We start from the raw sequence: 25017 nt of genomic DNA, 5'->3' as shown, positions 1-25017 counted from the left end.
TCAAATATATCATGAGTACACGGGGCAGTCGCAGTAAAACTGCAATGGGGCTGAGTAAGCCCAGTGGGACATTAGATGATTTCCTTGTGAAGACTAACCTAGCAATTGATGCTGAAATTACCAAAATGCAGAAGAGGGTGTCACTTGAGCTTGACGCGGCGCGTAGGCTTTCTCAGACTTTTGCCAATTCTAAAAAATCTTCCTTAGGGAAAATCGCGTCTGCTGTATCTCCACAACATGCTTCTGGCCCTCCCCCACTGATAATCCATGCCGATGTTCACCATGTTCCCCCACCTCTTTCCCTTTCATTAGAGTCTACAGCCACCTTAACTACTGTGCCCACTAAAACTTTTGAGGGAATCGCGCCCACTGGACCTGGAATTGCCATTACCTTGCCGGACAGCCCTGACCCCCCTGACCTTTCTCCCCCTGTAGCAAAAAATAAAAACAAAGATGGCCCAACTCTAAAAAAGAAAAACAATGCAAGATCCGCTTATGCCCGCAAAAAAGCAAAAATAGCAAGGTTGCAGTTCTTTAACAATAGGCGAACACTACACAGCACGGGGGAGACCATACAAGCGCCAAATTTGGATAACCACCTAATAGGGGGGGGACAGGGAACACAGTAATCTTAACGTGGTCCTTGACCCTATTCAAGGGCCTCTCCCCACATACGGTGAGAAACCCAAAGAGGGAGGGCAAAGTGAGCCAGGGAGGGATAGAGACAAGGGGGGTGATGACGAAGATTTTCTCAAGATAGTCTGGGGTACATTAAAACAATTACTGTCACCTTTGGAACTCAGACTCTCACGTATTGAGAATAATCTCCTCGAGATGGATAAGACCTTAGTCTCCCTGGCCACCCTTAGCCTAAAACAACTGGAAGCAACTTATCCTCATATTGCTGAGAGTACTCCTCAGGAGGATGACGATGGTATTCACCCGGCTCCAGAAACTAACGTTAGTTCCCTTGCCCCTGAAATGCTGCCCCCGGACTTGCCCCTACCCCCACTAAAACCGACCCCAATACCCAAACCCCGCTCTAAGTCAAACGTTCCCTTTCCCCTAATACCAAAAATCCCAATACCAGTGCCAAAAGGCCCCGAGAACCAGACCTTACCCAACCCTATCCCTAAGGCTGCCCACAAGCCCAATAAGACTAACATCCCCCCTACTGCGCGCATAACCAACCAGTACCATGGTCGCCAGAACTTTCGTGGGGGCTACATTGACCTTTCTCCTGACGCCGGGCCCTATGTCGTCATACTGGCTGGTGTACCACCACTTGACCCGCATTCTATGGAGACCCAGTGGTCCCTAAAGAATAAGGTGATTCACTGGCTCAACACCAATAGACAGCTCCCCAATACTGTTAGGACTAGGGTTCTAATGGTTAGGAGAGTGCCATGGGTGGGTCGTACCCATAAATCCATTCCTGGAGACTGCATAGTGGTTTCATTTGCAGACCCCCACACGGCCCAGCATATCACTATTTGGGACTCACAGGATACTGACCAATCTATTGTCACGAGACCCCTCACTTTTTTCTATCCTCCAAAACAGACTGTTGAGCCACCTGGGGCTTGGTCAATAGCCCACAATCGTAGATGGAAAGGACACGGGGATGGTTGGCAACCCATTAACAACTGGTGGGAAGGAGCTCCCACTATGAACAGGTTTGAGTGTCTGGATCAGGTGGATTGACTGGGAATTAGTGTCGCTCCAATCCTCACCAATGCCCAAAATCCGCCAACGGAGACTGTCCCGAGTGAAAAATGAATGCCCATACCCCAAGTTCCAAGCCACATTGGGATAGACCTAAACCCCTCCGAACAGCACGCTCTTACTGCACAGGTCAAACTACAGGCAGACCTTACACATCCGCAAGTTCGGATAGGCACAACGGGGAATGCAGGGCACCATCTACAGGAAATTGGAAACCCAATGCACTCTCTCCTATCTTGGAATGTAGCAGGCCTTGGTAGTAAGATCACCCACAAACCTTGGCTGGAGATTGTGCAGAAGTATGGCATCCTATGCCTACAAGAAACCTGGCTTATAGAGGAAGTGCACATGTTGGGCTACCAAACCTTCCATTCCCCAGCTGTGCCATCAGCCCAGGGTCGCAACAAGGGGGGCTTGTGTACATATATCTCGAACGTAGGGGATGTAAAAGTTTGCGATTTCCAATCCAATCAGTACTTCCAAATCATACTACTTAAATGGGGCACTTCGCAAAAGGTGATTCTTGTGAATTTTTATATTAATTTGCTAATTAGTGAGGTGGAATCAACCTTGAACATTATGATCCATCATATTCACAAACTGAGAGATCAAGGTTTGGGGGATCACATAATGTTGTGGGTGGGTGATTTCAATTGTTCTGTCTGTCCGTCTTCTGAGCTAGGTTTGTGCGGCCTGTCAGATCTCGGGGAGGACGGTCCTCTGCACTTCTCCCACACCAAGATGGGGTCTCTTCTTAACAATGTTATATTTACCTTTGACCTCACTTTTATCAACCAGGCATGTTCCCCCCCCGGTTCCCTTTGCCCCAACGTACAATGGAAGAGGTTGTAAATCCACAATCGATTTTGCCTTGATATCACCCACCCATCCTGACTTTATAACCTTCTGGGAAACGGGGGATGACCCCATGAGCGATCATTATCCCATCACCTTCGGGGTAAATCTCATGGAGGGCAAAGTAAAGGAACCTAGTAGGTTTCTATATCCATTTGAGGTTACCCTAACTAAGACCAATGGGTATGTAATTAAATGGGAGAAAATGAACCCAACATCCTTCTTTCAAAACTTCCTATCCTCTTGCTCCACGGACATACTTGCTTGCTTAGAGGAAGATACTGACCCAAAGAGTATCATGGTTGCTTTTTCTAACATTCAGCGCCATATAAAAAATGCACTGACTAGGAACTGCAAAGACAATGGGAGGCATACTCGTGGGTGGTTTGACTCTAGATGTACATCTACACTGAAAATCTTAAAGAAAGCTTTGTCTGCCGACCCAAAAGATAGGGTTCAAATTCGTCAAGCGAGACACGATTATAAGCTGGCAATTAAACAGCGGAGGGCGAAATTGAAGCAGGAGGCCTGGGAAGCTTTGGGGGAAGCCGCCAGGAATAAGGACAGCAATGCCTTCTGGAAAGTCATAAGATCTGTTTACAACTCAAAAGATAGAGATAATTCTGTAGAAGTGGCTATAACGGCTGAGCTCTGGGTAGAACATTATGGTAATCTTTATTCCAACAACACACAGGGTAATGCCCCGAACCCATGTAAGGTGATCTCTCCCTCAGATAGCATAATTCAGGATAACCACCTAACTGTCTCTCCAGCACCTCCTTACCCTATTGAACTGGTATTTACCACATTAGAAGTGGAAGATGCCCTTAGAGAAAGTCCTTTAGGTAAAGCCCCCAGCCCTGACCACATCCCAGTGGATCTCTATAAATCAGAACCGGACTTCTGGGTTCCCTTGCTAACCAATGTATTAAATATGGGAAATAGATGATGTTTCATTACCACCTGGTCGGACGCAATCGTAGTCCCCATATTTAAAAAAGGGAATAGGGACGACCCGGCTTGTTACCGTCCAATATCGCTATTGGACGGACTCATGAAAGTTGCTGGCAGGATTGTCCTTAAGAGGATACAACACTGGGAAGAAGAGAAGAAGGTTATCTCGGAGTTCCAATATGGGTTCCGAAAGGGACTAGGGACATTGGAGCAATGTCTAAACTTGTCCCTATTAGTCTCTAAATACACGCAGGCCAAAAAAGGGGACCTATTTGTTACCTTTGTCGACCTCAGCTCCGCATTCGATTGCGTGGACCATGCGATGCTCTGGTCGACACTGGAAGACATCGGGGTGGACTCAACTATCCTCACATTTATTAAAGAACTATATAGAGAAGCGGGGGCCAGAGTAAGATTTGGGACCCAGGGGCAATGTTCACAAAAATTCGCCATAAACAGAGGGGTGAGGCAAGGCTGCATACTTGCGCCCTTGCTCTTCACATTTTACATAAATTCTATCGCTGAGAGCTTAATAACTCTGTCAAGCGATTATCCGGCTGTTAATGGTAGGCCTGTACCCATTCTTTTATATGCCGATGACGCGGCAATCATGTCTAGGACAAAAGTAGGTTTGCAGAGAACAGTAAATGAATTTTCATCCTACATGGGTAAAAGGAATTTAAAGGTGAACATTTCTAAAACTTTCTCCATGCCCTGCTCCCAAAAGAACAACAAACCATCATGCTCAATATATTTAGATCAGCAAAAGATTGCCATTACAGACACTGTTTGCTATTTGGGCATTGTGTTTGACAGGTGGGGAAGGTGGAAACACGCAGTGTCAGCTAGGAAACTCGCCTTTAGCCGTGCCATAGGTGCTTTAAGAACCTTTGCAGCCAAAATTGGGGGTAAACCCATTCAAGAAATGTTACAGATCTACCGGGCAAAGTGTATAGCTACGGCCACATATGGCGCAGGTCTCTGGGGTTTCGAGAATGTGTCCTCACTACAAACTTGCGAGAACACTTTCATCTGTCACTTACTAGGTGTGTCCAAAACAACGTCGACTTTTATGACTCACATTGAGATTGGCGTTAAATACCTTAGCGACATCATAAAAATATCACCCTGTTTGCTCTGGCATAAGATTTGGACCACAGAGGAGTGCAAATTGAATAGAAACCTCATAAAAGACTGCATGGCTTTGGACGGTGCAGCAAAAGTCAAGTGGCTGCGATACGTACAAATGATGTTTTCTAACATTGGACACTCTGAATTTTACAATGAACCAGAGACCCTACAAACCTTGACCAGACCGGCCCTTAAAAAACTATTATCTATACACTTAGAGAGTGCTAGATGGGACACTGAGAAACTTAAAGGCACAACACTGAGCTATCAGCAAATTACCCCTACTGAAGGCCTACAATCTTACCTTGGGATGGAAAAAGCACCCTATGCTCGTATGCTTTTAACCAGGCTACGCCTAGGGATTTTCTTCCGCTTGGTCACTTTGCCGAAACAGAATGACTGGGCCTCATTGAAATTAATATGTCCATGTGACGACCATTCAACACAAAGTAACATTCACATCATGTTCTTTTGTAATCTGTATACCAGCCCGAGGAAATTATTTCTTCTACCCTTACTTAAACGCTGGGGGATAAGAACATGTAAAACTGCATATTTAAAATTATTGCTTTTAGAAGATGTGGATGTCATCTTTGCTGTTTCTCGCTTCTTAATGTCAGTGATGAAATTTAGAAACTCAATGAGTTAACTAACACATGTTTATATTGACTGATTAGTGTAAAACGAGGCCCTTCATCCAAATGACTGCTGTAGATTTTAACTTTTGGAGAAATGTTTTATCTATTTTTGTAACTTTGTTCATATGAAAACTGTTCTTAAATTGTCTGCATAAATTGTATTTGTATGCTTTTATGATTTATGGATAAATCGAACAAAGCTTATTTGATTTGATTTGATTTGACCATGTACATTAAAAAACTAAAAGAAATGCCAAGAACGTCCCATGTGAAAGTGAATTTTATCTGGCAATTTTTTTCTTTTCCTTCTCATGAAAAGAAAGTTAAAGCCAGGTTCGTCACCTGCCTCATCTGCAAAAAAAAAACTCTCGAGAGGGACCAAAAAAAAATATAGCTATGGTAATCATACCATGCATCGGCACATGGAGAGGTGGCACCCACTTAATTATTCTAAAGCACAACTTCGAGATTTGGGGGATAACCCCCGACCGGCAAAAACATCCACCAATGACTTAGCAAGAAGTGAGTCAAAGGCAAGGGAAACGGTCCCAAATCTGCAAAAGAACTTTGGGCAGATGAGATTGACTTGTGTAGCATGTGGAAAATTAATTTCATGCGGAGAGATCAGTATTACTTCAATAAATACAGTAATCAATGATGCATTAGAACTTAATATCAATTCATTTTCCGAACGTGTAATCAGTACCTGTCCCATGTCAATTCATTGTTTGAACTTATAATCAATACCCATCCCGGATCAATTCATTGTCCAAACATGTAATCAGTAAAAAGTGCGACAAGTGCAACAAAATCATATCGATAATTCATTGTGAGCAAGTACCAAAAGTGTGGACAATTCTAACCTTCAATAAATACAGTAATCAATGATGCATTAGAACTTAATATCAATTCATTGTCCAAATGTGTAATCAGTACAAGTCCCATGTCAATTTATTGTTCGAACGTATAATCAATACCCATCCCGGATCAATTCATTGTCCGAACATATAATCAGTCTTATCCCATATCAATTCATGTGCTAAAAACTGCATACATATCTCATGATATCAAGGCTGAGCAATCGGGGCACAATAGTTTCATTTGTACCGGCGCCATTTTGGGTGAGGTCAGGAAGGTCCAAGTATAGTCAAAATGTCTCCACCAACTCGTGGTTGGACCGGGACCTCTTTCGGCAGTCTAAAAGTTTTCGTTGAAGGGTAGTAGAGGGGACTGGCGACATGAACCATCAGTCAAAGAGGGGTGGGAGGCAAAAATCTCTCCTACCGGGTCATACTGGTGTCCCACCGGAACTGATCAAGTTGGTAGTCTTGCAGGATTTTGGTGATTTTAAGACTGAGGCCGGCGCCGGCATGAGCGCGCCGACGTCCCGCGGCTACGTCGTGGTCGTTCCGTGGGTGATCATGGCAGTCATTCCCCACCGGGGGTCGGGGCCCCCGTGGCTTTTATAGAATCTTCAAAGTTGAGGAGAACGTTTCTGGATGCAGGACTCATTTTCTAGTTGAACTCAGAAGCGCTGTTGCACCGCAACAGTGGACGAGACCCCCGCTGGGTGAGCGGAGCATCATTGCCTCGCAACAGTGGACAAGACCTTTTGTCGGATGAGTGCAGTGTCGCTGCATCGCAAGAGTGGAGAAACCCTTTTGTTGGGTGAGTGGAGCGTCGCTGCATCGCAAGAGTGGAGAAACCCTTTTGTTGGGTGAGTGGAGCGTCGCTGCATCGCAAGAGTGGAGGAACCCTTTTGTTGGGTGAGTGGAGCGTTGCTGTATCGCAAGAGTGGAGGAACCCTTTTGTTGGGTGAATGGAGCGTTGGGGGTGCAGCTGAGGGGCCCCCACCTGGGGGGGTGGGAGAGGCTCGTTCGTGCCGCCTCTCCCTCCCAGCGCACCCCACGCCGACACCTGGCGTTGATATCCGTGATGTCCGGACCAGGCGATAAGAGGGGGGGGATCGGAGGCAGAGGCAAGACATCCCCCCCCCGTGGCCTGCAGGGCGCCGCTTCAGGCCCGAACGGGGAGCTCATATCAAGCCGGGGCCAGACCAGGAGATACGAGGTGGGGGGTCGGTGGCATGTGCAAGACATCCCCCCCCCGTTGTCGCAGCCATTATCTAAGAAAGAAGAAGAATCCCGTCGGCCTCGGCTCCTCTCCTGGCCCACCTTACGGGATGACCTCCCCGGCCGACGGCTGCCAGCAGGACTCGCCCTACACGTGCCGAAGGCCTCGTCTTCCGGATGGGCGTAGCCGCGAACCTGTTGCACTTCGGGAGTTTCCGGAATGGGGGTAGGTATCTGCTGATTTGTATTTATTTCATGTTACCGTTATTGGGCGTGGCGGGCGGTGGGACAGACATGCTTGGAGCAGTGGGGGGGTGGCGGATCCTAGCTACCTTGTGGCTGCCGTAACGTCAAGCTTGGCTTCTTTCACCACTTTCATGTTTCTTATTTCTAGCGAAGTCAAAAACTCATCAGAGGCCTACTAATTTTGTTCGATTTCTTTCCCTTCCTTTTCAAGTGTGTTTCATGCTAAAGTTTCTGTTTAACAGGATGCAGGGATTACTTCGTATTTTACATATGTCTTCTTTATTAGGGGTTCTTTCCGGTTGAGTCAGATGATGTACCTCTAATAAATGGTCCGGGTGAAACTAGTTTCTCAATCAGTGGGGAGTAGATGGGCATGACAGATTACAACGGGGGACAAAGGTCCGCATTACCCACCCTTCACTACTTGCAAAGACTAGACAGAATATTTCTATTCCACGTTATTTGCAAACAGAGAGTACCTCGAAAGAACTATTCCTTGAACAATAAATGTCCAGCCAATCAATCAATCAGGCATGACGGATTACAACGGGGGACAAAAGTCTGCATTACCTATCCTTCACTATCTGCAAAGGGAGACAGAATATTTCTATTCTTCTCTGTTTGTAGACAGGGAATATCTCAAACAGCAATAATCGATAAAAAAATTAGTAGGATTATAACACTTTAATAACTTATAAATATATACATCGCAACAAAAACAGTAAACACCTTAAAACATTTTTTATTAAAACAGAAGCAACAATGACAACTAACAGTAGTGATATCCTGGGCGGGTGATGGAACTGGGATTGTTAATGGAAAAAGATCTACAGAGAAAACTATTGGTGAATTATACTTCTCCGGAAATTTTAAACTCACAAATGTTTTATTTGTGTAATCGTTTCAGGTCAAACGGATTGTGGAACAATGTTCACAATGGAAGAGTCACCAAAAGGCATTTGGATCGATGTTGCAGCAGGCTGCCATTTTTATAGTTATTTAATAAAACGTTTTACCCTGTTACTTTGCTGGTGTGTTGTATATATTTATAATATTTGCATAGGGTTTGTCGTTATTTTGGGTGGGGTGGGGTGGGCGGCGGAGTCGAGCTGTCTTGCAGCCATCATGGTGTGGAGCTAAGTTCATCTTACTAGTTTCGTATTTCTCATGAGGGGTTGTTCTTAATGTGTCTATTTTAGCGAGGTCAAAAACAGATCCCATTAGTGGCCTACTGATTTTGCTCAATTCCTTTTGTTTTTTTAAACGATTTTTCACTATCTGCAAAGACTAAACAGAGTATTGCGACTCTGTGCTTGTTTGTAAATACAGAATTAACCAAAGAGAACCAATTCTAAAACAGTAAATGCTTGGATAGCAATCAATCAAATAGAGAGAGAAGCAGGCACAACGGATTACAACGGGGGCAAAGGCCTGCGTTAACTACCCTTCACTATCTGCAAAGAGAGAGTACTGCTAAGAGAAAAGAGGGGGGGAGGGGGGCAGCGTTCAAAGCACATCAGCGTGCATAAACACGAAAATGTTTTTACCTATCATGTACTTGACATTTGACAGCTTTTGATATTTGCTATTAAAAAACCATTGAAATTCAATGAAAAAACCATAAGTTTTAGCCCATATATAGTTAGGGATTAGCATTTACAAAACCTTATTTTACTCGCATAAAACCATTGAAATTCGCATATATAGTTAGTTGCGCTAACTATATATCGCGCACCCGCAATCCACTGCTGATGATGTCACATATTACATCATTCATGACATGGTCAGTGACATCACTGATGACATCACTGATGACATCTCAAATGACATCACTGATGACATCACTGATGACATCAATGATGACATCTCATTTGACATTACTGATCACATCACTGATGACATCATTCATGTGATTATACGATGAACCTCTTTAGACTCTGATATAACCTTAGATACACTCAGTGTAAACAGACACTCACAGACTGTCACTCATCCATGGAGTTACTCACACACCTAGTCAGTCATGCAAAGAATCAATCACACCTCCATTTCCTCAACTATACAGTTATACACATCTTACTTATTCAAACATATACTAACACATATTTACTCCCTTATACAATCCCTGATACAAGTTCACAATGATCCATACAGCCACTCACACATTCACTGGCTCTTATGCACAGTTATTTATATATGTCAACTCTCACATGTACTGTGTTTTACATATGTACTTACTTTGACATGTAGCACTGAGATATCCATTCACTCACCAATACACTCATGCACACAGTCAACCGCCCATGCAGCTGTTTCCACATGCACTTTTGAACCCATACATCTAGTGAATCAACTGCTCACACATCTATGCACAGAGTCATACACCTCCCAGCCACCCCCACACACACTCAGTCTCCCATACAAATACTTGGGCAACCAATAAATAACCCATATAGTTACTCATATAGCCACTGATCAACACATGCAGCAGTTTACAGAACAACAGACATAATGATGCACAAATTAAGACAGTTTAGTCACTAACCCATGCGCTCAGTGAGACACATTTAATCACTCACTTATACAGTCAGTCATGCACCTACTAAATCCTTCATCCAGACACTTATACATCCACTCATTCTTCAATATGTAATACATATTTTAACTTTACAGAAACATACAGTCACTGGATAATGTCATCAGTGATGTCATCAGTGATGTCATTTGAGATGTCATCAGTGATGTCATCAGTGATGTCACTGACCATGTCATGAATGATGTAATATGTGACATCATCAGCAGTGGATTGCGGGTGCGCGATATATAGTTAGCGCAACTAACTATATATGCGAATTTCAATGGTTTTATGCGAGTAAAATAAGGTTTTGTAAATGCTAATCCCTAACTATATATGGGCTAAAACCTATGGTTTTTTCATTGAATATATATATATATATATATATATATATATATATATTGTATCCAATCCCGACTTTCAAACAATAATTATCAGGCGCTGACTCCGTGGGGTCAAAATCAGGAACAAGAGTTTATTTACTCAGTGCACAAAGGATTGACGCGTTTCGACGGTCACAGCCGCCTTGCTCACAACACAGAGCAAACAATAGGTCTTAACTTTTAAACATGTCAACACGTGATTGGGTCTCGAAGTGGTTTCCCTGTAGTCATGGTTACCAGTTACAATCTCACTGGAAAATTACAGCGTTATGTGTAGTGAAACCGCTCTTACTTGATAAAAGCAATTAAAGCTTAGGCCACATATAATTCATTAAATAAATACAGAACAATTATTTCATTGCCGATTGTGAAATTAACGCCAAAAAACATTGCAATTTTTAAGAAATTAAATGCGTTGTGTAGATTTTGAATCATAATGTGTTTGCACAAATATACCATTTAAATCGACTGTGTAAGTACAAAAACAGTGTTGGTACTTAGAAAAACGGAATACTGGGTCTAGTGCCCGTTTATAAATGAGAACCTTGAAAATAGTGGTTCGCTGTGCGTTTTAAAGAAACGTTTGGAATTGAGCCCAAGTGGGCATTGGCAACACATTGTATAGGTAATACTACATACGCATCATACAAAGCTAATTGTTGAATCACATACTAGCAATGTCAAAACCGTGAAGATTAGATGAATCAGGGATAACCAAATTAATTCAGTGAGCATAACATATACTTCCATTAGGAAAGTGACATGTGAAATATATACATATAATTGTGTTTTAGTCTCTGTTTTCGGAGGATTGGTATAGGGACTTACTTAGATCAATTTATAATGTACCTCACTAACGGATTCATAAATGTACACTCAGTGCTTCATCAGCATTAAGGCCATGCGGCGTCTTACTGTCGAGGAGAATGATGTAACGTGACTCCAACCTCCTAAGGGCTAGCTGTCTGTTTCCCCCTCTCGCGCTATTTGGCACATGGTCTATTACAAAGTATTTTATATTGTCTGCATTGCCTGCGTGTGATATGTTTATGTGCCTAGCCACTGGATACGTAGGGTCATTATTTTTTATGGCCCTAAGGTGTTGTAACACTCTTACGTGGACCGGGTGTATTGTACTGCCTACGTACAGTTTTTTGCAGCTACACTGTAATACATAGACTGCAAAGTCTGTTTTACATGAGTAGTTAGATCGTATCTTTAGTGGGGTTTTTCTATGTGGCACATCCACCTGAGTAGTGTTGGTGCCATATTGACACGCTTTGCACTTGGTGCATTTAAAGAAACCATTTTTGGTTTTAAGCCATGGCGGTTCTTTCTTCTTCAACACTGGGGTGTTGTTGACTAGTTCTTCCCTCATACTTTTCGCTTTCCTAAACGTGAGTTGTGGGTTCCTAGTGCAGCATTTGCCTATTATCGGATCATTCCGAACTATAGGCCAATGTCTGTAAATTATACTTCTCACTTGTTTATGGTAAGCATTGTATCCTGTAATGAGACGTGGTATGTCTGTATTGGTCTCAGATTTTGATTTTGAATTTTTTACATTGAACAATAGTTCTTTTCTGTCTTTTGGGTCACACTTCTGTTCTGCCTTTTCCAGTGTTTTTTCTGGGTATCCTCTAAGTCTTAATCTGTTGAAAAGTGCAGTTTTGGACTGGTTGTATGAACTAACTGTACTGCAGTTTCTTTTCATGCGGAGACATTCTGCATACGGTATACTCTCAATGAGGTTAGGAGGGTGAAAACTGGCAGCGTGCAGGATGGTGTTGCCTGCTGTCGGTTTGCGGTAGGTGTTGGTTTCAATTGTGTTGTCTGTAGCCAACAGTTCCAGATCTAGGAAATTTATCCCCATGGTACTTGTGTTGCAAGTAAATTTAAGGTTAAGGCTATTTTCATTCAACCTTTCCGCAAACTCACGAGCACTCAGTTCACTACCTTTCCAAATTAGGAAGATATCATCTATATATCGACAGTAAAACATTACATTTTCTGTCATTTCTTCCAAGTATTTCACCCTGAGTACTTGCTCCTCCCACCAGCCCATATGCAAATTAGCATAGCTGGGGGCGAAGCAAGTACCCATGGCAGTCCCCTGTATCTGTTTGTACAGTAATTTATTAAAACTGAATGTATTGTTTTCCAAAACCCACTCAACCATTTGCAGTAACATTTGTGTGTGTTTGTACAGATCTAGGCTGCGGCCCCCTAGAAAGTGTCTAATAGCCTTAAGTCCATCTTGGTGTCTTATGCTCGTATAGAGACTTTGAACATCAAGTGTGACAAAAACATAATCTGATTCCCATTTGATATCATAGATTTTTTTCAAAAAATCTCCACTGTCTCTTGTATATGAGGGTAGGTCCTTTACAAAGGGTTGTAGGAAGGAATCCACAAATCTGCTAGTGTTTTCGAAAAGGCCTCCGATAGCGGAAATTATTGGTCTTCCCGGTGGGCAAGTCGAGTCCTTATGCACTTTCGGGATTAGGTACAGATTCGGCGTGATGGGGTAATTGTTTCGTAGGAACTCGAATTCATTCTTCGATATTGTCCCCGCAGCTTTCCAGTCATACAGACTTCTGTGATATCTTTCTTTTATGCTGATGATGTTGGTTTCACTAATCCTTTGGTAGCAATCCCTGTCGGATAGTTGTGACAGTGCTTCAGCATTATACATCTCCAGTGGCCAGAGAACTACGTTGCCACCTTTATCTGACCAGCGTACAACTACATCGCTTTTTTCTCTTATTTTAGTCATTACCTTTTCATAAGCAACTCTTTCATTTGCATGTGATTTGTTGAAATTGTTGCTGCTTGACCATGACAGGGTTTTGAGATCAGAGATCACTTTTTCCGAAAAAATGTCTATGCAGTCTTTTGGCATGATCGGGCAAAATGTAGATTTTGGCTTGAAATTCGTTTTAGATGAACTCCCAATACTTATACCTGCGTGTTCCGCTACTTCCTGGGTGTCCATGATTTCACTTGATACATCTTTGTCCAATTCTGCCATTGCCCTGATAAAGGTCATGTCATCGACTTGCCAATTTGTGGTTCCTGATGCAGTGTTTTCCGAACTATTCATTTCTCGAGTATTAAAGAAATGTTTTTTCAATTTTAGTTTTCTTGTGAATTGGTGCAAATCTATTCTGGTCTGAGTGTAGTTGAAGTTTGTTCGTTTACAATACGTTAATCCTAAAGATAGGGTTTCTTCTTCTTCTTTGGTGAGAGCCATGTTAGTAAGATTGATGACTGTGTTTTTATTTTGCATATTTTCCTCTGGTTGTGTTTCCATTATCTTCTGTTGTATCGTCTGTAGTTCTGTTTCTTTGTATTGTCTTTTTGCAGGTTTGCATTTGCTCCATCTCCTGTTTTTGCGTTTTCTGCTTTTCGTGAGGTTGCAGGTTTTTCTTGTGTAGAATTCCTTCGGCCCCGTGGCCTTAGGGTTCTCAGTCTTTCCTCGCGTATGGCAGGATGAGGTCGAGTGCGTTTTCAATGCTGCGGAGCACTTTGGATTAAAAAATACTTCACTGCGGTTCCGGCCGTGGAAAGCTGCACCATCGAACAGTTGGAAGGTACAAAGATATCCGGCTGTGCGAGGCTGCCGGTTTGAACTGTCAAGACTGGATCAGCACGTCTCCTATGCAACACTAAGCCTGCTCTCTGGGACACAGCCTACTAAGGAAATACTTGAATTAATTAACAAACTAAACATTTGAACTTACCAAAGAAACACTGATACTCGCATTACGGACTTCGTGTCCCAGAAATCAATTGAAACATATGGAACGACGCCCACTGGGGGAAGTTACAAAATATGTTAATTAAAGCCAAAAATCACAATGCGAAGCTTCACTTGTTGTTTGTTTCAGCCCATGATGAAGAGGTCGGTGAACCTCGAAACGCGTTGGCAGCCTGAATGAAACGATGCCCCAGAGATGCAAGCTGCACCTTGATGCTGTATGGCAGGATGAGGTCGAGTGCGTTTTCAATGCTGCGGAGCACTTTGGATTAAAAAATACTTCACGGCGGTTCCGGCCGTGGAAAGCTGCACCATCGAACAGTTGGAAGGTACAAAGATATCCGGCTGTGCGAGGCTGCCGGTTTGAACTGTCAAGACTGGATCAGCACGTCTCCTATGCAACACTAAGCCTGCTCTCTGGGACACAGCCTACTAAGGAAATACTTGAATTAATTAACAAACTAAACATTTGAACTTACCAAAGAAACACTGATACTCGCATTACGGACTTCGTGTCCCAGAAATCAATTGAAACATATGGAACCACGCCCACTGGGGGCAGTTACAAAATATGTTAATTAAAGCCAAAAATTACAATGCGAGGCTTCACTTGTTGTTTGTTTCAGCCCATGATGAAGAGGTCGGTGAACCTCGAAACGCGTTGGCAGCCTGAATGAAACGATGCCCCAGAGATGCAAGCTGCACCTTGATGCTGTATGGCAGGATGAGGTCGAGTGCGTTTTCAATGCTGTGGAGCACTTTGGATTAAGAAAAATATATATATATATATATATGTATATCCTTTTGACTCAATTATCTTTTATTTTAATAGCTTCCCTCTATGAAATGTGTTTTTTTAATAGAATTCATGGTTTTAAACAACTGTATTCCACTTTCTCTTCTTTTCCAGATCTGATCAAGAGAAATTGCACAGAAAGTGGTTGGACAAACCATTCGCCACCATATTTCCAGGCTTGTGAACTCAACTACAGCTACCAAGATGTAGAGGACAAGGCAAGTATTATCAGGAGAATGAGTGCCGTTTTATATTCGTCCGTAAAATTGGAGGTATACAAAAGAAAGATCAAGTTTTATAAATCCCAGCTGATCTTTCTCAAATGTAAAATGATGACTTACTAAGCTCGCTTGACCTCTGATACAAGTAAAGAGTAGTGTTTATGTTGTCAATGAGATGTGTGTTTTTAAATATTTCCTTCACTTACCACATCACGTTCCTCTTCACTTTTTTGTGAGCACTGGATCTATATTCCAATTGATATTGGTAAATAAATGAACTGTTTTCCAATGTCTAATGGTGTCCCTTGTTACATTAATTGAGCAAAGTGCCTTCTGGCAGAGGCTCATTGATTTTACTTTCTTGTGATAATAGTTTCTTTAGGACCTATTGGCTTGTAGGGACCATTGTATTTTTCTACATACACTGAACTTTATGTGCATGATTCTTTTCTTAGAAATAATTTACACAATGCATTGAATATAATACTATGAGTGCGTGTGTTATTCTGTACAGCACACTTGTTAAAGGTTGTCAAACTTCTGAACAGTTTTCATGTACCCAATGTGATGGTTTTAAAAATGTAGGTGTAAGAGTTATAATGTTGCTGCATGAGACAAAATCTTGTATTAAATCTTACGCCATAGCATTACTAGACGTAACATGCATATTCGCACCTGGAAAATATTACATTTTGTAAACTTTGTGTACTTTGACAAACCTTTAAAAAAGTGGGTCTTGAAGATTGTGTAAACTAAGGGCTGGATGTAGAAAGCATTTGTGTAGTTGCAAATTCTTTAGTTCGGGCTTTGTGATCCCATTTTAGGAGTCAATAACGTTTAGAAATGGACAAGGAATCATTCATTGTCATCTTTAATGCACATTAAAAAATGTAGAAGAGCCCATAAAAAGTTGTTTAAAAAATTCTATTTCTTTTTCACGATTTGATTGCAATACTACAAATACTCCTATCCACAGTTATTTAGGCGACAATAAGAAAATCTGAGAGTGACTTATTATTATAGTCAGCAGCAATTCAAACAGTATTTTGTACATAAAAATCTCATTTAAACAATTATTACAAAGCACCCTGCCGTAAACATTTCTTTAACGTCTGTTAGGACCAGCAATTAAAATCCTATATGTGTAAAATTCACCTTTATCAAAGAAATAAAAACTGAATGTGCTAAATAGATCCACTTATCTTTCATAAAGTCAACTGCCAGTAATTACAAGCCATTTTCAAACTTTCCCTATATGTCATATTAGTAGTTAAAGCTAGTGGCATGCTAAATGTTTTACTAAACCATAATGATTGAAAGACTGGGATTTGCAATCACTATTTGTGTGCTGAATGTTTAACTTAAGCATAATGACCGAGAGGATGGTATTTACAATCACTATCACCTTATTATATTAGAATATGGTTACATTACCAGAATTATTTTGCAGCTAAGCAGGAAGTTATTCGACTTTTTATGGCTGCCTATAGAAATGAAGCAATCACAAAGCATGCAAATGGGATTTCCAGTTGTTGAATAACTGATAAGACAACAGGATAATGTTGCAGATTAAATTTCCACACTAATGGGAAAATCAACTTCTTCCTGTCATGAACGTAAAAGAGACAGAAAAACAAAATATGAAGGGTCAATTGATTAGACTTTCCATCAAAGGGACATGAGGAAAGATGGTTTATTGAATATAGATTTGCAGGATAACCCAACATTAGAGGGCTGTAGTTTAAGCAGAATCTTAACAAACTGTATCAGTGCTGAGGGTTCTCAACAAAAGAGATATAGGAAAGAGGACCATACAACACAGGAGATAAACCATAATATGCAATTGTGTTGCATGTTCCTTTGTTCCTTACCCATCTGTCTTTTGTGATTTTAGCCATCAAAATGTATTCAATAGTTAAGCTTTGATTTAGGGAAGCTTTTGAAAAGAGTTGGGGTGTCATAAAGGTATCCTTAGCCTAAGGAAATTAAAGACAGTCTAACATAAGACAACTAAGGGATTCAAAGGACATGATCTAATTTCATGATGTCTTATAACAAAAGTTATTTTAATTGCTCTGTATTCCTTTTCCATATAGCAAGCAACAATAATAGTGGGGCCAATTTGAAGGTGTCACTAATATAGGGTAACCTCAATTCTTTATGTCAATGTTGGAGCATGCACTTGGCACAGACAATAACCTCTTAAGAAACATATCCTCTACATGTTGCAATGCCTCAGCATCCGCCATACCCCAGATTGCAGCCCCACGTGTGGCAAAAGTTGTAGTTGTGGATAAATGAACATTTACCATTTCCTTGACTGGTTTAGAGCCCAGGTGTTTTTAAGAACCTGAATACTGCAGCTATGCTTATGCCCATAAGGTTTACTCTGTTTAGCATCATACCCTTCCATTTTAATTTGGAGTCGAAAAGGAAACCTAAATATGGCAAGTTTTTTGCTATTTCTATTTTTCTTTGACCTAGTTGGAATCTCATTGTCCTCTCAGACTCCTCCCCTACAGCCATAACAAATGTCTTGGTTTTATTAACATAGAGTTCCAAGACAGCCATAAAAGACAAATATTACTATTTGGGGTTTTGAAGGGCCATGGATGTTATAACTGATAACACGTCATCATCTGCATAAAGTAGAATAGTGAGAGGGGTTGAGTCAACTAGTGGGGTATCTTTTCCTTTTTCTGTTGGGACCTCATTCAAGTTATTGGTATAAAGGGCAAAAATAAAAGGGGCAAGCACGCATCCCTGTCTTACACCTTTATCAATTTTAAAAAGTTTCGAGCATTCACCCTTCTTCCCGTAGCAGACTGTGTCCAATGCATCTTTGTAAAGTTGCCTTATATAGAAATAATTATCGGAGCCTACACTCCCATGTCCTCCCTGATAGACCACAGTTTACTGTGTGCCACACAGTCAAAGGCTGCTGAAAGGTTCATAAAGACCATAGAAAGTTGACCTTTCTTGCTATGGAATATTTTGCAGCCACTAAGGTCAAATTCAAGCACTGATCTAATGTACCCTTGCGCCTTCTAAAACCACACTGGACTTTGTGAGAGACTTCTTTTCAGCCAAACAGTCTTCGAGCCTGTTCAGTAATAGTCGGCTCATTAGCTTAGCGGTACTGTTTATGAGAGAGATGGTTCAGTACTTATCTGGATTAGAGCTGTCCCCTTTTTATAATTGGAAAGATAAGGACTGCTTCCAGGAGGGCTGGGGGCCTGTTTTAGCTTTTGCATTAAAAATAATTGTCAGCAGTGGGGCCCACATTAGTTTATTTGGAAATAAAATATCCATGTAGGATGACTGAGAAAGGGGATGCTCTATTTCTTCCATTTCAAAAGATATAGGAAGACAATCTTTTTGGGGTCGACCAGGCAACATCAGAGGAATTATTCTCCGCCTTTTGAAAAAACATCTGATATTGAGTTACTCACACATCCTCATCCATGTATACATCCAATGATGGCCCACTCTCTTCTGACAAAAAGCAGGGTATTGGCCACCTTCCGAAAGGCTTTACTATAATTTCTATGTGAGGCTTGTTTTCGGTTTTCCCAGGCCTCTCCTCTTAGCTGCTTCAGTCTATTTTCTCTAGCTTTTTTGTAGCTTGATCTATGGGTACGTACAAGGTCATTATCTCTAGGGTGCATTTTTATTGCTTTGCAGAGGCTTGCTAGAGCTTTTGAGCAATTCTTATTGAACCAGCTGAGTGATGGGCACTCATTTGAAGGTACTGTCTAATTCCTTCCTGAATGCCCCGGTCATCTGATTGGGATTAGACAGCTCATCTATGCAGAAAAGAAGCTCCTTGTAGTTAGAGGTTACAATTATAGCAACTAAGCTTCCTTCATCTACCTTACCCCATTTTAAAACATAGCTGTTGTTTCCTGCTAAGATAGATTTTGGGGCAGTCTTTCCTGGAACTTTTCTTAGGCCTCTCTAGTCCAAAATACAGGAAAGCGGAACATGATCAATAAAATCTTTCAACTTTACCTGTATATTTTTTATCTTTTTTCTGAGATTATCTGAGGTGACTATACAGTCCATTGTTGACCTGCGACGTACACTTTGATAGGTTTGGTCCATTAAACCAGTGTGTGGATTTATTCTGTTTCCAATCTCTAATTGCCAGGTCATCAGTAGTTGGTTTAAGGCATTGCCATATGTTGTATGGATCTCCCTTATGGTCTGTTATCTCGAAAATTTGTGATTCCTCTCTCAGGCAACTTTATTTGTTAAAATCACCTACCCAAATATGTTTCAGGGGTTCTTGGTGAGGATAAGTGAGGTCATCAATTGACCTCCCAAGATCTCCTGCCACTGATGCCGGATTCTCAAAGTTGTTATTACAATACTTTATTGTCATTCTGTCCCATTTATTTAGCCCTTTGCAGATCAGGATATGAAAATAGGGGGATCCATTTAGGAATGTTACAATTTTAATCATGATTGTATTGGCTATCAATGTCAATATTCCCCCCTTTGCTTTGTTGCTCTGCCTACACTTGATGGTAATTCTGGGGTTTGGTATAAACGATATCCGTTCAAAGGAATAAGCCCAGTCTCCCACATTTCCTGGACACAGATAATGTCAAAGTTAAGAAAAGATTTTTTCCAATCAAAGTTATTCTTTTTGTTAATATACTCTGCAATATTCCATGATAGTAGATTTCACTCTGTACTTTCCCCTCTCTTCACATTGTTTGCCCCACTGTATGATAATTCAAAATTAGGTATACTAGGCCTCCGCTCTGTGTTCTCTACTCTCAACTCCTCATTCGTCTACCCAACTCTTTACCTGGAAGCGGTTTTGATAGGTCCTGCTTGGTCATGGCTCAAGAGGCAAGCACAGCTATAAAATAACCTGTTAGAGGTATGGATGCCTGGGTTTACTCTCATAATAGTCCAATTGTTACCTATAAGGACTTCAGATACTTCCTTTGGTACCTGCACTCTTGAGTTAGGATGTGGTTTATAAACAAAAGCCCAGGGGTAAGGCATATATCTGCATACTTACCAACGGAGCAATGGGGGTTTGAGTTAATAAGTCACCTACGAACTGAGAATTGTCAAACTTAAATACAATACAGTCTCCATTGATATTTGTGGGCAATGTTCCTACCCAGGGTATTCTTCTGACCATGATAAGGTGGCCCTGAATATAATGCCCCAATCTGGAAATATTGGTTAGCCAATGGTGGGCTTTATCTTTGAGCTGAACTGTGGACTCTTGTTATGTCGACCTTAAGACTGTGATGTTTACTATTATTAAGACAAATGGGCATGCCACTGGAGGGAGATATAAAGACTGCAAATTAGCTCTGCCCCAGAGTTGGAATATATCTGTCTGCTGTGGATGCATGATACTTATATTGGCTCCTCTCTGACTTGGTCTAGTCTCAACTCCGCCAGCAGAACATTGGCTTAACCTAGGCCTTTCCTCTAGGGTACCTGAGAACGCTAAGCCTTGGTTCTCTTCATTAGAAACTTTTACTGTTATCCCGGAAAAAATCTTTTGAGCCTGCATCTTTCAATAGGTTGTTGTCTTGATGTATCCTACCCTTCCTTTACCCCTGGCGCCCTTTTTGATCGCATGAGTTTGTAGTGGGATTTGAACTAACAATGGGGTTAAGTTGTGTTATACTTTCAGCATTTACTAAACCTTGACCCTATTTACTAAATAGTTCATTTATTTGAAGCTCAATGTTTCCCACGCAAGATAATATAGACTGCAGTCGAAGATTTACCTTATTTTATAGGTCATTCAAGTTAGAAATGAGAGTTGACACGATTGGTTTTGATTATGGGGGTCCGAGGAGGTCTGGGTAGGAGAAGCCTTCCTTAATCTTTTTGTTTTGACGGGTTGTGATTCTTTAGTTCCACCTCTCTTTTATTTTCCTAGGGACTCCTTAGGGGAAAGAATCAGGTTTTCTGGCAAGTGGTGAGGAGGGCGGGTACCTTTTGTAGAGGATCCTCAAGACCTTCAGGTTGCAATGTAGTCTGATGACCCATGGTTTCAGTAACTGGTTCCATTAAGATCCCCTGCTCATAAAAAGAGCCTCCTTTCTGTGAGGGCGATCTCTTTAAAAATTGTAGTCATCTTAACCAAGAAATTGTCTAAGGTTGAAATAGTTTCCCCGTCAGAGTCAGCTGAATTTATCTAATTTTTTCCCAATATGTTCTTTTGTTTAGCCTTTGTGGTAATCCAAATTTTAGTGAGGGTCCCAGCCCAGCCTCCTCAAAGTTCTGACAGGCATGGACAGGCCTGCCCTTGGTCCAGGCTTTGCTGCGGGCGCGTACTCTCACGCTTCCTATGCCACAGGTCGGTGTTGTGCTTTCATATTCAAGTTACGTTGTGGTGTCGTGAAGGATGTTGGGGAATGGAGTCTTTTGTTCCCCAGTGATGCGGCGATGAAATGGTCAAACAAGCATGGTGTCTCCCCCTTCCTTTGAAACTGACAACGCGGGTACAACTGCTGTGGGTCACAGTTGCGCTTTTATGCGCAAGTAGTGTTGTGGATCATGTTGGGGAATGAAGTCGTTTTCTCCCAGCGGTGGAGCAATGAAATGGTTAAGAAAACACAGTTTCTTCCCCTTCCTTTGAAACTGACAAATCGCTTACCTAGGAATCATTTTTTGGAAGGAGCATGTTGTAGGCGTTCCTTTCAAATAACAATTTTCATCCTCATGTGTGAAAAAGTGGCTTATTAGTTGGACTGAATGGATATCTACCATTAGTAATAATTTAACTGAGCTCCACCCCTGGTTAGTGTAGCACAGAGCAGACACGATTAACTTGGGGAAAATGTTTAAAGCCTGAAGAAGTACCAAAACAGTTAAAAAGTTGAAAATGCAACACACTAAAATCTAACCCGGGGCAAAGCACTACCCTACGCTCGCGTAGTTTGCAAAGTTTGCGCTACTTCGCACTACGTAAACTGCACGTAGCACAGTGCAAACACACGTAGTGTAGTGTAGCATAGTGCAGCGGTCGTTTTTTGCTTGCTCGCAGTCCTCAACTACAAGTTGGCGACCGCGAGCAAGGAAAATGACTTCCCGGTGAGACTTTTTCCTCGTTCGCAATCAGCAGCATCAAGTCGGCAATGAGAAAGCTGCCACTCGAGTAAAAATCTACTTGATCGGCAGTAAAAGACAGCTCACACTGTGCAAGATGCCGTTTTCAATTATTGCGCAGTGCGGACAAGCATTCGGCAGTGTGCAATCATCGGGAACAGGGTAATACGCAGTTCGCGCAGTGCTACGCGTAGCTCGCGTAGTGCGAAGTGCACTTCCCGTAGCTTCGCATAGCGCTACTTCGCGAACTACGCCCAGGGTTACTAAAAATCCCACTTCAATATAAATAGAGAAAGAGAAACCTTCTCAGGTCTTTCTTACAGGTCAGAGATGCCTGATTGCAACAGGTTTAGTCTGACTGGAATGTTTTTGGCAAGTCCAACAGTTTCTCAGGAAAGCTGGGTAAGAATCATGCTTGATAGGTTTCATCAGCCTGGGGGACATCCTAGGACACTTCTAGCCCCTCTTTGAACTAGAGAGTAATTGCTACCTGGCCATTGAATACCAATGTTTTCAGTAGTTCCTGTTTGCTTTACTGTGAAAAGGACCAAATGCATTGTGCCAGGGCAAACTCAAGATGGCAAAGGTCTTCAACCACAATAAACGAGGGCTGTGAAGGCTGGTGGTGTCTAGGTGAGTGGACTATTGTAATTGCCAGTGTCCAGCCACAACTAACATCAAAATCCAGTTTAAAGGAGGCACTGAACCAACAACCAACCCAGAGACACAAGTCTGATAGGACAAAAGCAAGGTCCTTCAGCAACCAAACAGGGGATACACAAAAATTGTCCTGATATTATGCTGCTCGCTTTCAAGTGCATCAAAGTGTTAAATGTTGCTCAACTGAACTTTCAGGCATGATTTGACACTGTGGCATCAACAGGATGCCCACATTCCCCATGCTAAATAGTCCTTTGAGCTTGGAGGCATCGTCACAGCCCATTCAGTTTAGCCTATTGTGTGCTTTTGGGGGAAATCTCACACCTCTTCCCAGGCTGAGCACAGAAGGGGAGTTGGCTGATGCAAATGCTAATTATTTCTTTGAAATAGTGCTTTTTATATTTTTCTAGCTGGTCCAATAACTAAGATTCAATATAAAAAGTTTAATTGGTAATTGGATTTTCTACATAAGGCTGCTGGGCCTGCCACACTGAAATAGATTTTAGAGCTGTATTGTTAGATGTACATGGTAACATTTATTATCTACATGTCCTGCACCCAAAAACCATGCACCCTATATTGTGGGCCGCAACAGTTATTCTGGGGTGACTTGCTAAAATATAAAAAGCAGGTTTTTACTTGTTAAAAGAGTTTTAGTTTGAACTGCAGGTTTCACACTGCAACGGTCAGGGTTAAAGGTGGGGCTGAAGCCATGTATTTCTTTCTCACTCTAGTGGATGGCACAATAGGTACTGCAGTCTATCGCTGACATTTAACTTTTTATCATATGGGTGTATGTCCGCACCATATACTATGGTTTTATAGAAAAGTTATATATGCCACCTGTTTTAGGGGTCAGAGCATGTACACTGGGAACTGGATAGCAGTGTCCTAGTTGCTGAATTTAAACATCAGCAATAACATTCAGTCACCATGTAAAAGTACACATTTTCTAACAATGTGTAGTAAATGTTTGGGACCAAAAGAGTGGTCATAAATCATTGAAAAGTTACCAACCCCCAATGTTGGGGTGCAATCCATTTGCAAAATGGAAGGTGTCACCTATGTGACTGATAAAAAAAGTTTGTAAGAAAGTAGCTGCCAATTCTCAAATTTTTAAACAAAGTAAACTTTGTTTTTTATATATTGTCCAGTTTCCTTTATGGAAAAAGTACTACATTTAAAAAGAAAGTTTTACTTTATTGAAAGGTAGTCTCATAGATGGTGGTCTGCAAACCCCAGCAGGCCACTACCTCTGTGATGGCCTCCAATCGAAGCGAGTTGCAACTACCTTATGAATATTAAGCGAGTAGGGGGAATTACAACCTTCTCCAAATCTGAATTTTCTTAATCAACCTATTTGTAAATAGGTCAATTTGGAAAATGATAAATAGGAACCAAAATTACTGGTCAAAAGGTGCACCCAGTATTTTGTGTCCAGTAGAGTCAGAATATGCTTTATTTGATGTAAAAATTGTTAAATCATAAAAGCACAAAACATAATAAAGAATAAAAACATACATTTCATGTATATATACAAAATAAAAATTCACCGATTTTTTAGCAAAAAATTGGACCATCCATTAACAGCCGTTGTCTAACCACCCCTTTCAAGTATTTAACAATGTGATCAGTCATGGATCTGTCATTCAGATATTGCAGATTTAGAAAAGCGGGGAGACATTGTCTCAGGCCATAACTCATTAAAATTGGTAATATCCATTTTTTCCTGGGCAAAGAATAAAACTTGCAAAAAAACATAACATGGATTGTCGACTGACCAGAAATATTGTTACAATGGCATAAACATACGGTGCGGGACCAGTCAGTGATTTTTGGGAAGGTAACCCTGGTGTGAAAAATGGCAAGACGTAGGCGGGTCAATAACAATCTATCATAGGCTCCTGCA

At 41.5% G+C, this 25017-nt stretch overlaps 1 protein-coding gene across 1 annotated transcript in view; it reads left to right on the top strand.

Moving 5' to 3' along the window:
- The window catches only part of LOC147716860 (vasoactive intestinal polypeptide receptor 1-like), a 631302-nt gene that overhangs the window by 240021 nt on the left and 366264 nt on the right, over nt 1-25017 (top strand). The window contains exon 4 of the mRNA XM_086919813.1: nt 15250-15353. Within this exon, the coding sequence (XP_086775939.1) occupies nt 15250-15353 (104 nt within the window). The remainder of the gene's footprint in view (nt 1-15249; nt 15354-25017) is intronic.

Source organism: Lissotriton vulgaris, chromosome 5 (assembly GCF_964263255.1).
Source record: "Lissotriton vulgaris chromosome 5, aLisVul1.2, whole genome shotgun sequence".
Lineage (NCBI taxonomy): Eukaryota > Metazoa > Chordata > Amphibia > Caudata > Salamandridae > Lissotriton > Lissotriton vulgaris.
The sequence above is the reverse complement of the archived record's forward strand: the minus strand, read 5'-3'. Positions and strand labels throughout refer to the sequence as shown.